The 13,833-nt window shown below is 56.5% G+C and overlaps 2 protein-coding genes across 5 annotated transcripts in view; both read left to right on the top strand.

The window, feature by feature from the left end:
- The first annotated feature begins 264 nt into the window (after positions 1 to 264).
- Positions 265 to 8,035, top strand: TSEN54 (tRNA splicing endonuclease subunit 54). 3 transcript variants are annotated; one of them, XM_079904702.1, is made up of 11 exons: positions 265 to 496; positions 826 to 990; positions 1,089 to 1,152; positions 1,237 to 1,320; positions 1,649 to 1,747; positions 2,740 to 2,792; positions 4,337 to 4,438; positions 4,623 to 5,269; positions 5,945 to 6,017; positions 6,320 to 6,436; positions 6,944 to 8,035. In XM_079904702.1, the coding sequence occupies exons 4-11, from the start codon at positions 1,255 to 1,257 to the stop codon at positions 7,092 to 7,094; spliced, it is 1,308 nt and encodes a 435-aa protein (XP_079760828.1). In that variant the 5' UTR covers positions 265 to 496; positions 826 to 990; positions 1,089 to 1,152; positions 1,237 to 1,254; the 3' UTR covers positions 7,095 to 8,035. The 3 variants fall into 3 exon arrangements, with proteins under 3 accessions (XP_079760828.1, XP_079760827.1, XP_079760826.1); XM_079904701.1 differs by lacking the exon at positions 265 to 496 and adding an exon at positions 531 to 682; XM_079904700.1 differs by lacking the exon at positions 265 to 496 and adding an exon at positions 531 to 682 and having other exon boundaries at positions 1,089 to 1,320.
- Positions 8,036 to 8,405: 370 nt separating this feature from the next.
- LLGL2 (LLGL scribble cell polarity complex component 2) overlaps positions 8,406 to 13,833 on the top strand; it is a 33,751-nt gene continuing 28,323 nt past the window's right edge. For both annotated transcript variants that reach the window (XR_013825018.1, XM_079904361.1), the window contains exon 1: positions 8,406 to 8,631. The gene's annotated coding sequence lies outside the window, so the exon portion shown is untranslated. The remainder of the gene's footprint in view (positions 8,632 to 13,833) is intronic.

The raw sequence follows: 13,833 nt of genomic DNA, 5'->3' as shown, positions 1-13,833 counted from the left end.
CTAATGACGGGCTGGGGTGGCGCTTCAGCACCATCGTGGGTCGGACAGCGCCTCCCCCCAACCCGCCCCGGCCCTGGAAACCCGGCTTCGGACCCCTTAGGAAGGGACCTAACGGAAGACCCTGAAGGAACTCCGAACCTCCCTAGACTGCACCTGACAGCCCTCGGTGACCTTCAGTTTGTGAAGGTGGAATTCAGGAACCCAAAGCTCTCCCTTCTCTAAACCCCCTCTTCTAACCTCCCTGTCCAGCTTGGGTGGTGGGGACTAAGCAGCCCAGGGCTGCGGAGGGGAGGGTCACGCATTTGACTCTTCATACTACACTTTTCTAACGCCGGGCTCCTCAAGTTTTACTAGAGAGAAGCCCAGAGGCGGGCTGGGGATAGGAGAGGGGAGCGCCTCCCAATCCAGAAACCTGCAAGCTCTCCGCCCCCGGAATCGAGGCACATGTTTGTGGGCAGCCTCTAGGACCCAGGACACCCAGGAAGGTGGAAAGCAGGTGGGTTGATCCGGAGACCCGAGGAGCAGAGGTAGGATCCGCGGGCGCTAGGGCCGCGCGGAGTTCCGGCGGTGGGCGGGGCGTGGGCGTGGCGCGCGCGCGCGCGCGCGCAGCGGCAGACCGCAACCCCATGGAGCCCGAACCCGAGTCAGCCTCGGTGGAGGTGCCTGCCGGGCGCGTGCTCAGGTGCGGCGCGGCCCGGCTCGGGGGAGGCGCCGGGACAGCGGAGTGGGCGCCGGGAAGGGCCCGGGCACCCGGGACGGGGATCCAGGCCTGGGCCGAGCGGCCCCGACTGCGCGGCGCTAACCCCGCGTCCCTTCCTTCCCCAGTGCCCCGGAGCTCTTCGCTGCCCGTTCCAGGTCCCAGAAGCTGCCCCAGCGCTCGCATGGCCCCAAGGACTTCCTCCCCGACGGCTCAGCGGCCCAGGCTGAGCGACTGCGAGTGTGCCGCGAGGAGCTCTGGCAGCTGCTGGCGGAGGAGCGCGTGGAGCGTCTGTGAGGGGGCCGGGCCGGGGCGGGGGCAAAGCCGGGGCGGACGGACCCGGTAGACTAATCCGGTAGACTGAGACGGACCCCTCCCTACTCCTCGCCAGGGGCAGTTTGGTGGCCGCCGAGTGGAGACCGGAAGAAGGCTTCGTGGAGTTGAAGTCTCCTGCGGTGAGCGGTGGGGTTCAGAGACAGGGAACCCGCCTTCTCTGCCCTCCTGGCTCTTTTGTGACATTTGGTCTGGATCCCACGCAGGGTAAATTCTGGCAGACTATGGGCTTCTCAGAGCAGGGCCGGCAGCGGCTTCACCCGGAAGAGGCCTTGTATCTGCTGGAGTGTGTGAGTGGGGCCCTGGGAGAGTGGAGAAGGGTTTGAGACCAAGGAACCGGAAGGACGTTCTTATTGGAGAAAAAGTATATACAACTGAGTATTCAGGGAGCTTGTAACCTGATTTCTAGAGCAGGAGACAAGAATACCACGCAGGGAGCAGGCATTCCAGTCGAAGTTATTGGTGCTGCCTCCCTCTCCCCCCTCCCCTTCCCGGTTGGCCCTATTCTTGCTGTGATGAGGGGGGCGTAGCACGCGGATATCGGAGCAGGGAAGTTGCCTCATTGGCTGTGCCACTGCAGGGACGGTTCACAAGCTGAGCTGTTGGCCCCGCTTCCAGGGCTCTATCCAGCTCTTCCACCAAGACCTTCCACTGTCTATCCAAGAGGCCTACCAGCTGCTGCTGACTGAGGACACTGTGACTTTCCTGCAGTACCAGGTATCTGCCACCCTCTCGCGGGACAGAAGCCACCCATCCACTGAACTAATGAGTATTTATAAGTACCTCCGAGGTGCTAGGCACAGAGCCATGTGCTGAGGCTACAAGACCTGCAAGGGCTCTGTTGTCATGGTGCTTACATCCTAGTGGTGGCACTTGGGTAATATATAAGTAAGCAGGCAAATGGATGGTTGACTTCACAGCTGAGTGCCAGGAAAAAGACAAAGAGGAGGAGGGGCACCAGGCTAGAGACAGAAATGTGGACACCATGATGGCATGGATGGTATTTCAAACCCCACTGGGCTGTACCTAGGTGTGGCCAGAGTAGAGGGCTGTGTCTGAGAACTGGGGCACTCTAACCTGAGGAGGTCAGGGGGAAGATAAGGGAACTGAAGAGGGTCTGGCAATGCAGGAGAAAAACCAGGAGAGGTGGCATCACAGACGCCAGGAGAAGGTCTTTCCAGGAAGAAGTGCTTGGCTTGAGAGATCAAGTGTTGAAGGCTTGAGAGATCAAGCAAGCTGGGGGCATTCCTGCCTACATCTCTCAGATGTGGATACAGGGACACAAGGTTGAACATGTGGTTCATCCAAAGACTATTCCCCCCATCCCACCCATCTATGGAGGTGCTGCGGGGCGGCCAGGTGTTCACCACCTTCTGCTATCTCGTCTTTATTGTAGTCAGGAGCTTCACTGGTGACAGCTTTGGTATCAGAATATTCTAGGGTATAGTTTTTTTCCTGGTCCATCAACTATCAGCTTTTTGGGATTTGTGTTTAAATTAAGAAACCGCTAAATGTCGTTTGTGCCCACAGTAAGTGAGAGACAGGAATTCAGAGACTTGAGACCTTAGTTTGGGGAAAGCGTTTATAATGGAGTGTGGTCCTACCAGTCCCAGGGTTTGGAATCTGGGGGTGTGGTGAATGGCTTCTGTGTGGAGAAACTACTTGTTTTCAAAAGTGGACGTCTGACCTCTACTTTTTTATCTTTTGAGGTCTTCAGTCACCTGAAGCGACTGGGCTATGTGCTTCGACGATTCCAAGCAAGGTAAATCCCTATCTTATTGCCCTCAAATTTATTCTAGTCCTGGAACCTGGCTGACTGGCCCCAAAGTAGAAAGTGGCCTCTCCTTACCTGGAATCCTTGGGGAACTGCAGCTTTCTGAACAGGCTGGAGGTGCTCCATCGAGAAGCGTGTTGGGACAAATCTGGGTCATTTCACCTTATCCTGGGCTGTCAGATTGAGCCCCATCTTCATCCCGTTCACTCCACAGATAACAACTGAGCACCTACAGCTCAGCGTGAGAATGGAGATACAGTACCGGAACAGTGCCTGGCACTTAGTAGGTGTGCAAGCAGATTTGTTAAGTGAAAATATGAATGAAGGACCAAGTGAAGAATTAACAGCTGAGTAGGGTTTCACATTCCTTTTGCTAGGTTAAATGTTCTTTCCTTCTGGGTCTTCTGAGCATCAGCACCTTAGTAATCCAGCACAGCTAAGAGCCACAGAGACTTTCAGACTCAGGAGGAGAAACTGGTACAGCCTTTGCAGGTTCACAGTATGTCACACATGCTGTAGAACAAGCACATCCTTTAATTCTTGAAAGTGGAACATATCTTAAGGAAACAGTCACAGATGTGTGTGTAAGTTCACCTGTGAAACGTGTTTATTCATTCAGTCGTTTGTTCAGCAATATTTATTGACTACCTACTGGGTGCCAGGCCCTATGCTGGTTGCTGAGGAATAGCAGAGAGCAAAATCACTGCCCCCACAGAACTTGTATTTAGTGGGGAGCTTACATGAAACACCATCACTTTGCGAAATCAGTGATTTTGGAAACATACTATAAGCCCAACAGGGAAAGCATGGTCATACAGATTAAAGTTTATCCCTTAGAGCAACGCTATTTGATAGAACTTTCTGTAGTGATAAAAATGGTCTGTGTCTGTGTTATCCAGTATACGTGGCTTGTGTAACCATGGGACTGAATTTTTAATTTTGTTTAATTTTAATAGATTTAAATTTAACTTAAATAGTCCCTTTTGTCTAGGGCTACCATATTGGACAGTACAGCCTCACAGGCATAAAAAAATCATGGCAGGGAAGAATGAATAATGTCCATAACATACTGTTGAGTGTAAAAAAAGACTACACAGTAGTATGTTAGTACAATGTCATTTTTGAGAGGGAGAAACATGGAGAAAGACAGTATGCGTGTTTGTAAGAAACAACGTTACAGTAGTATCTATGGGTTTTATTTTCATTTTTCTTGATTTTCCAAGTTTTCTCGTCCCCCTGATTTTTCTCACTAGGGATTAATTATTTATTGCTGGCTCTGCAGGAGCCCTGGTTTCAGGGAACCTCTGTTCAAAGGTGCCGTTGGTGAGACCCAGAGGCCTGGACAAAGTTGCATGGACAGGCCCCTGTGTCTGCCCCCACGTACCCCGTGTGCAGGTCTGCCTGGGGCCTTAGCCCCTGGTTATGGCTCTAGCCCTGGCCCATGACTTACTCTGAGTCAGTCCCTCACACATTCCACGGGGAGCACCAGACTGAGGAGGTGGTTCTGTTGCCTGCCCCATTCTCACCCACAGCTCTGTCCTGTCCCCTTACGAGAGGCAGCTGAACTTGGATGGCAGTGTCCAGCGCTTGGAGGATCGGAATGGCAAGAGGAAGAGGAGGAGCTCCAGCTCTCAGTAATGCTCCCCACATGGCCACTCCCCAGGGAGAGCCTTGAGGGGGTGCTGGTGTTTGGGCCTTGGAGAATGCCCGGGCTTAAGAGCTGGGCTGGGGCTCAGGGAGGCAGTAGGGCACGTGTGGGTCGCGTGCACCTCAGCAGTCAGGAGCAGATGTGCTGCATTTCCTCCCCACGTCCCTCAGGTCCATTAATAAGAAGCCCAAGGCCCTGGAGAACCCCCTGCAGGGGGTGGATGGGACACCCGAGAGCCTGGCGACCTCCAGCCCACCTCCCCGCAACCAGAACAGCCGATGCCCAGAGGAGAAATCCCAGGAGTCAAGCCCCGTAAAGGGCCCCATGGGCCCCTTTCAGCTTCTGGGGTCCCTGGAGCCCTGCCCTGGGCTGGCCAGGGAGGGGGTGCGGTGCAGCCAGGAGAGTGGCAAAATGGAGAACGGGGTCAAGGGGGCTTGCAAGCCACGCTGGAACTTTGAGCAGATCTCCTTCCCCAACATGGCTTCAGACAGCCGCCATACCCTCCTGCTTGCCCCCGCCCCAGAGCTGCTCCCGGCCAACGTGGCAGGGCGGGAGACGGACGCTGAGTCCTGGTGCCAGAAGCTAAACCAGCGGAAGGAGAAGCTCTCCAGGCGGGAGCGGGAGCAACAGGCAGAGGAGGCCCAGCGCTTCCGGGAGGATGTAAACTCGGATCCCGAGGTGCAGCGCTGCTCCAGCTGGCAGGAGTACAAGCAGCTGCTGCAGAGGCGGCACCTGCAGAAGACCCAGAGCCGCCCCCCACACCTGTGGGACCAGCCTGTCACGCCCTTGCTGAGTCCCGGTCAGGCAGACTCCCCAGGTACCCCCTCATCCTGCCATAGGCCACAAGACTTTGAGGGGGGCATGGATTGACCACAACTGATGGAGGCTTAAGGAAGATGGGGGAGGAGAGAGCTGTCAGTGGAGTGGAACCCACAAGGATAGTCCATTCTGGGAGGCAGCAAAGAGACCCAGGTGGGAAGGTTTAGAAACGGCAAGTCAGTGCCCAAGGAGAGGCGAGGAGGAATGAAAACTACAACCACATCCTTAAAATCATAAACGAGATGCATGTGGAGTGGCTCTGCCACCAACTGGCTGTGGTTCCCTGTTCTCCCAGCTCTGTCAGAGGAGAACAAGGGGGTGATATATTGGTCAAATAAATAGGAAGCTTCTTGTATGCCCTGCATGTTAAGAATAGAGAACTAATAGGCAAGAGTTGTGTTAATGAATTCAGAACTACCGTCCTTAATGGGAACATGGTGAGTTGTAAGTAACTAGAGTAGTGTTGTCAGAGCAGTTAAATTTGAATTTCAGATAAACAACTAATTTTTTTAGTATATGTATATTGCAAAAGTTGCATGGGGCATACCTAGACTAAAAAAAAGAAATCTGCTAAATCTGGCAACCCTAAACTAGATGGCAGATTCAGAAATGTCAGGGGGAGTCTGGAGGGTTGACTCCCCTCACCAACGCCTTATTTTCACCATCCTTGTAGCCACAGTCCTTCAGCATATCTCTGTGCTGCAGACGACACACCTTGCTGATGGAGGCGTGCGGCGAGTTTCCAGGTAGTGCCTGTCTCCACAGTACTTTGGGTGCCGGCAGGAGTTGGTAGCTGGGATTTTACTCCTGAAGTTGGGCATGAGCTGGGGGAATCATTCTAGAGACCCCTACCCTGGCTAATATTCATGTATATCTAGGGGAGAGGGAGGAGTGAGAGACAAGAGTAGATTTTTCCCCAGGTTCTCAGATAAGGTAGCCGTCCCTCCTTAGTCCCCCTGGAGGAACTGGGGGAGCGAAAGGGTGGTGTGGAAAGAAAAGATGGGGGAGGAGAGCCCCTGTTTCCTAAGGTTTCTCACTCTGTCCTCAGGCTGGTGGAGAAGTCTGGGGGCTTGGAGATCAGCTTTGATGTTTACCAGGCCGATGCTGTGGCCACCTTCCGAAAGAATAACCCTGGCAAGCCCTATGTCCGGATGTGCATTAGTGGGTACGGGACCAGCGAGCACTTCCCCCGGGCTGCTGCCAGTTCTCTTGTAAACCAGCTGGACCTCCTCTCCATGCCCCTGGCTAGTTCGTCAGTCCCTGAAAAGAACCAGCGGTCCAGAGAGAGGCCCCATAGCCAGTTAGTGCTACAGGAACCCAGGCTTCCCAATCCTCACCTCTCATTCCTGGCATTTTCAAGTAGTCTCTCTCCTGTGCCACGTTAGTCCCAGGCTCACCCAGCAGAAGGGATGTGAATCAGAGGGATTTCCAGGCCAAGAGTGGCGAGAACCTTACTCTTCCTAGTCCCCTTACCCAACCAGGGCTCTGGGTGTTACTTGGAGAACTTAATCAGAGCCGTGCAGTTTGCAGACAGGAGAGCCCAGGGGCCAGACTTCTTGTACCCCCAACTCCTGTCTTACAATTACCCTTCCCTGGGAGCCTCAGAGGGCTGGGTTCTCAAAGCCTATGGGTGGGCTGTGTTCAGGTCTCAGTCTAACCTTGATTCTCGCAGATTTGATGAGCCAGTCCCAGACCTCTGCACCCTCAAGCGGTTGTCCTACCAGAGCGGGGATGTTCCTCTGATCTTTGCCCTGGTGGATCACGGAGACATCTCCTTCTACAGCTTCAGGGACTTCACGCTACCCAGGGATCTGGAGCACTGACCACGCAGCTCTGGCCGGGCCAGGGGTCTGCTCTGAGGGACCTGGACTCTCTGCTCTCAGGGACCATCTCAGTTGCCTCCTACACCCAGACTCTGACCTGTAGCTTCAGAGGCTAGTCTGGGCCTTGGCCCTGGGTGTCTGATGCTTGCAGGAGAGGGGAGCTTTGCCCCCCCTACCTGGCTGCTGCAGCACTTCCATGCCCCAGGCCTGAGATTGCTGCCTTGCAGTAAATCCCCTTGGAACTCAGGACTAGATTTCAGAGACCAGCGAGGCGGGGCAGAAGAGAGGACTCTGTGCCTTTAAATGAGAGGGTGCCTGCTTCTTGCGATAAAGCCAAAGCCATTAAAAAATAGATCCCTTTTATGCTGTGGCTGGATATACTGGACGAGTCCTCCCTACCCACCATCCCATTGTCCGTGGAACTGGCCCCCGGGCACTCACCCCTGCTGTATCCACCCACAGAGAGTACTTCGTCCTCTGGTGCTAGAGTTAAGAGCAGCTCTCAGGAGGGCAGGAATGCGACCCGACCCTTTCTCTGGGAAGTCACTGACGTCTAGCTAGCTTGGCTTTCAGAAGGGTGGTCCGAAGAGGGAAGATGGCATTCCACTGCTCCTTCCCTGAACGCAGCCAGGTCCGGGTAGAGGGGCGGCCGAGAGGCGACATGTCAGTGTGGCTTGAATCCTAGTCTTTCTGAGCTGTGCGGGCCTGGCCTCCGCGCCCCTTCTGCTCCTGTCTCCTCGTTCCTAATCCCCTCCCTCGTCGTGCGGAAAACTCCGGTCGCTGTTGCTGCCGGTTACCCGGAGGAAGGTCCAGGCTTGGAGGCCGCCCAGAGAGGAGGCGCCTCGGCGACACCCCAGTCCTCAAACCACCTAGTTCTTGGGTCCCGAAACTTGGCCCTGTGTTCGCCGGTCACCCTCTCTGATTGGGGTCTGCTCTGAGGGACCCGGACAGGAAGAGCCGGCCGGGCTATGCCCCTCCCTCCGGGGCAGCTCGGGGCCAGGTTGTGGGAGGAACCGATCGCCCGGTTTAGGAGGTGGCCCGGGGCAGCCGCGCGTTCCGGGAACTATTTCCTCCTCCGGGAGGCGGCGGGACACTGGGCGCGGCGTGGCGTCCTGCGATCAGGTACGCCCAGGTGAGCCCAGGTGAGGCCGAGGGCGGGCCGGCAGTGCCTCGTACATATTCACGCAGACCTCGGCCCCGCCCCCGCGGTCCACGGAGTCGTGGATTGGCCGGAGCACGGCCCCCGCCCTCCCCGAGGGCGCCCGCGCTGCGCTCGGCCTCTAAGGCTTTGCGCTACCGGGGGCGGGGCCAGGCCCGGGGGGCGGGCCGCTGGGGCACTGCTCTCCGGGTTCCGCGGCCCGGCCGGCTCACCCTTTATGTAAATAGCGGCGGCTCCGCCCCCTGCTCGCCGCGCCGGAGGTGAGCAGGAAGGAGACTGCCGCCCAGCATCCCGTGGGCCCGCGGCGGAGCGAGCGGAGCTGGCGGCCGGCGCCGAGGGACGCGGAGGCCTCGGACGGGGGCTGGCCTGGAGTTCCAGGTGAGGTGAGGGCCGGGACCCACCTAGCCGAGCCCGCCCCCTCGGGGCGCCCGCCACTCGGGGCGGGGAGGCAGGGGAGGGCCGGGACCCCTGGCTTCTCCGGGCTGGGCGGGGAGGGCTGCGCGCAGATCCGCTCGCCTCGCTCCGGATCCCGTCGCTCCGCTCGTCTGGGAGAAACACCTGTAGAAAGTGCCGCTGGGAACTTTTCTGTGCCTGATCCGCCCGCGATTACAGAATCTGGGTTTCGGGTTTGCACAATAGTGTTGGCTTTGGAGAGCAGGGAAACAGGTGCTCGGCCCGGCTGGGCGCGAGGGTCACTGCGGGCGGAGACGGAGTCTCCGGGTCTCGGGCCCCACGTGTAAGGCGCTTGGCCGGAAAGGCAGGCGACGCGCGTCTCCAGAGTGGCCCTCTCTCCGCGAGCGGGGCCCGGAGCGCTTTACGTTGGCGGCTTAGCCCCTGCTCCTGCCATCTGGGCCTTCTCCCTGCCGGCCCTTTGTGCCTCCTAATCCCCGGACACAGGAAGCCCGCGGAAGGGACTTGGGTCTTGGGGCCTTTCTCCGCCTCAGGCGGCTTTGGATACCTTTAGGGGACGTTTCGGAGACCCAGTCTCTTTTCCAAGACCACGGGGGTTGGGCTGCGCTGCGGGACACTGGGGCTTGGCAAGAAGTGAAAAATACCGTCTTGCCAAAGAAAGTGTGCAAAGTTTGCTCTTGGTTTGCTCAGGCTGGACGGTTCACAGACACACCAAGCTTTGGCTGTGGGGGGCACTGACTGTAACTAGGAGAGCCGTGGTGTGGCCTCCTGAGGCTCTCACCTGAGCCAGGTGAGCTTTGGGTGAGGTGGGCGGGGCGTAGACTCGGCGCCGTCCCCATGGGGATCCATGTGCCAGATGCAGGGCGTCTTAACCTGGGCTCTAGGGAGCCTCTGCAGAGTTTACAACTCAAGGTCCTGTCAGGCTGCAGAGGGCATTCTGAGCAGGGAGAGGAGGAGTGTGTCAGGGAGACAGGAAACCCCAGGTGGGAGGAATAGAGCAGCAGAACAGAAAAGCCCTGGCCCAGCCCAGGGGAAGCCAAAGTCAGAAGTGGCTTCTGAGGAACAGTTTGGGTCTTCGTGAGCTGAAGCATGGGAATGGTCCAACCTCTTTATTTTATGCACAGGGGATTCAGATTTGGTTTTCTTCAACTATCTGCCCCCAGTGCTCACTTATGACAGTGAGGGCTCAAACCCAGCTCTGGGGGCTCTGACCAGTGCTTGCTCCTGTTCTCTGAAGTTAGACTGGGCCACTGTCTGTGGGAGCCACTGGGCAGTGTTTCCAAGGTCTGGGGTCATCCTGCATCCCTACTTTTCCTTGAGGCAATGGAGTATCCCCTTTAGCAGCAGATTAATATAATTTTTTTTAATTTATATTTTTTATTTATTTATTTTTGGCTGCACTGGGTCTTTGTTGCTGTGTGTGGGCTTTCTCTAGTTGTGGCGAGCGGGGGCTACCGTTTGTTGGTGCACGGGCTTCTCGTTGCAGTGGCTTCTCTTGTTGCAGAGCTCAGGCTGTAGGCACGCGGGCTCAGTAGTTGTGGTGCACGGGCTTAGGTGCTCCGCGGCATGTGGGATCTTCCCAGACCAGGGATCGAACCCGTGTCCCCTGCATTGGCAGGTGGATTCTTAACCACTGCGCCACCAGGGAAGTTCCAGATTAATATAATTTTAATCACTTAGTGACTTAGCACTTAGTAGCGCTTTAATGCACAGTAGCATTAAAAGAAAGAAAAAGGCCCTTAATCCCAGCTGACCCCATTGGTTTAAAAAATAAAAAAGGTAATAGGAGCCCACTGGGGCAAATGAAGTGTTTTAGAAAGTGTAAAATAAGACAGAAAACAACTTCTCTCTCGAGCCTCACGGTCTTTCCTCAGGTATAGTGCTCATTAAGTTTTTTAAGTGTCTTTCGACTCAGGTGTAGTTTTGAATTGTGCCTTGCCGGTTTCTTGCTGGGTGACCCTGGCTCTGTCACTTAACCAAACCTCAGCAAGCCTTGTTTTTACAGTTGTTGACGAGAGGATGAAAAACGTCATAAACACGTGTGGCCTGGCCCATAGCTGGCGCCAGGTGAGGGTGGGCTGCTTAGCGTCCCCACGAAGCATTCAGAGCGTGGTCACTTGCGGGAACTTGGGCAGATGCCTGGGCCTTTCGGATGTGCCTGACGGGTTGTGAGGGAATTTGGCTTCTCTGTCCAGATATCCTGATTTCTGAAAGCCTCTGGAGATCAGAACTTTTAGAATGAGGATGTTGCTCCTTGGAGAGCAGAGGTAGAGGGCAGTGGCCTCTCCTAACCTCACTTCGGGTTCCAGGGGCCCTTGGGACTCCTTGGAAAAGCCAGGAGTGAGGCCTAACGGCCGGACCCCCACTGGCAGGCCTTTCCTGGGAGGAGTGTGTGTGTACAATCTAATCTGCTTTGCTTTCTGCTCGGGGGAAGGCTTGGCTGTATACATTCTGCACCCCGGTGGGCGGATAGGTTGGGGTAGCACATTCCTGCACTGCTCTGTTGTAATTAAGGAGATTTTCTGTGAACTCCACAGTGCCTCCTTTCAACCTCATTTAGGGAAGGGGTATCCTCTCCTGCCAGGACTTCCTGGCCCCAGGACCCTCCCTCCCATAGAGAAAATGGTACACGGAGCTGGAAAGTTTGGCTTCTCTGCCATCAGTCTGTGACCCCCCCTATCTACCGCATTGGAGACATTGAGCATCCCTGGCAAGCATCTCCAGGGGCCATGTGGTGTTCCGTGAAGGGGGTCCTTCCTGACGTGCAGAGGCAGCTTTTGAGACACCTGGATCGGGGGCCAGGGTGGAGGCCTGAGAAGCCAATGGCCCTTGCTCCTGGGTTGGCTGCCTTGAAGAGCACTGGCTGCCTGGACTCACTTATCCTGAGTACTCAGCTCGGAGAGGCCTTCTTATCTCACCAGGCGATATCACTATCAGGGCTCCCCCTGGGTCTCCTGAGGCATGCCAGATCTGTTTGGCAACTTCGTTTTCCCCTGCCCAGGAGTAGTTTTCAGGGAGAAAGTGGGGTATGGGATGGAAGATGGGCGTCCCCCAGTAGGGCCACCAGTACTGTTCGCTCTTCTCCAGCCCTGGCTCCCTAGGATCCCCCGGGAAAGCCTCCTCTCCCTGTGCCCTGTCAGCATGGGGCTTGCCCAGCTCCCTTGGGGGTGGCCTTCCCTCCCCGCCCTGCCTCTCAGAGGAAACTGGTCCTTTGAAGAGTCACCCCACTCCTTCCCCTTCCCCTTCCCAGGGACCACAGTGAATTCTTGTGAGCTAGGAGAGGCTCCTCTGGGCGTGGGGACAGGGAAGCTGCTAGATACCTGACTGTGCCCTTCAGGAATTCAGCAGAGACGGGAGACTTTTCTCGAGACACCTGCCTCGGTGTTCCCAGGGTTTGATGAGAGGGACTGGGTACAGAACTGTTTGATTCTAGTAAATAATGTTATTGTTGGCTCTACTTGCCAAGGAGCTGGGTCTCCTGGAGCCTGGGGCTGAGGCAGGACCTGTAAGGTATCCCCAAGCAGGATGTCAGGCGTGATAGGCACACGGCCCTGGCCTTGGTCAGAGACTTGAGAACAGGACGGGGAAGTTCCCTGAGGACCCCGTGGGGCCCCAGCCCAGTACTCTTGAGGGTCAGCGGCTCCTGACTGGAGAACACCTTTGCCTACCTGATCCCCATTCAGTCCCAGCTGTTCATTTATTCAACAAGTATTTATTGGTGCCTCTGTATGTGCGGTGTGGTTTAGACACCAGGCCTAATCCTGGCACCAAGCAAAGGTCTCTGCCGTCACAGGACTCAAATTCTAAAGGATGGGAAGCGTGAGTGACTGGAAATGAGCGTAGGTAGTAAATAATCTGTTAAAAGGCAATACGAGCTATAGAGTAAGAACTAAAGCCGGGGATCAAGACCCCTTGGGAGGGGGGCAGGTTGCAACTTTAAACAGTGGTCAGGATGGGCCTCGTCAAAAAGGTCACATTTCAGCACAGACTTGCAGGAGGTGAGGGAGTTCTTTAAGTAAATGCTGGGTGCCTCTCAGGTGTGAGGGCACTAAGCACTGGAGATGCAACCATGGACAGGTCAGGTGGGGCCCGGTTCCTCCCCCCTGGAGATGACATAGCCTGGAAGCTGCTTGGGTCAGCCGTTCACGTCTTGAGGCAAGTCGGAGGCCGTGGGATGGAGCTTGATGGGATGAGCCAGGCAGCCTGCCCACCCCCACCCACGCCCACCCCGGGCAAGTAGTCAGTGTTCTCCCCAGAACTGCTTTGCTTTTCCTTGTGCTTGACCACATCCAGTCTGTCACTTCCCTGGAGAGAGTCTGGTGTTGGATTGCAGAAGGGGACCGAGGCCCCCAGGATGGGGACGTGGGGAGGACGCACGCATTCCGACTTCCCACTCACCCTGCAGGAAGAGCCTGGGGGTGGCAGGAGGGCCCTCCCAGGGCTGTGGGACTGGCCTGTGGCTCCGTGGGACGGACAGTGAGGGGTGGAGGGCCAGGTCAGGCTCTAGTTGCTGACCCCAGGTGGTCCCATCCAGCCTGCTCTTGGCGAGCCCCTTTGTCCTGGGAGGGAGGCTTGAACTGAGCAGACGGTCTGCAGCCTGGCTGGCGTTCAGACTGGGACGTGGACTCTTACTGCCCAGGCTCCATAGCTCTCAGAATTGGCTATTTCGTAAGTAATTGTAAGAATTACATGAGATGATGCTTGCAAAGTGCTTCAAGTAGCATCTGGCCACAGTCCCTCTCAATCCCTTTCATTACCTAACAACAACAGCGACAACCATTCTGTGGTTCCCACCCCCTCGCTCTCGGTGTTCTAGTCCCACCTCCACAGAGGTGCCCTTTCTGCCAAGGTTTGGTTGCTAAGCTGCTGGCCAGGGGCTGCCCAGTGCCTCTGGGAGATTGGGTTTCCCAGGATAACTCAGGCGCTGGCAAAGCAGCCGTGGGCATCTGAGTTGGGACGGACAGGTGCCCAAGGGTCAGCAGCTGCCCCAGCTGCTTACAGCCCTCTCTTAGCACTGCCCGCCGTGGGAGGTGCAGCGGCGAACTCACACCCGGCGGACGGAGGCCAAAGCTACACGCAGGATGTCGGCGAAGGGAGGGCAGCTTAGCAGCAGCCGGCCGTGGGAAGCACGAGCAGAGGGGAGCCTGGGACTGCGCCTCGTGCCGTGCG

The sequence above is a fragment of the Stenella coeruleoalba genome (genome assembly GCF_951394435.1).
Source record: "Stenella coeruleoalba genome assembly, chromosome: 19".
NCBI classification, from domain to species: domain Eukaryota; kingdom Metazoa; phylum Chordata; class Mammalia; order Artiodactyla; family Delphinidae; genus Stenella; species Stenella coeruleoalba.
The sequence above is the reverse complement of the archived record's forward strand: the minus strand, read 5'-3'. Positions and strand labels throughout refer to the sequence as shown.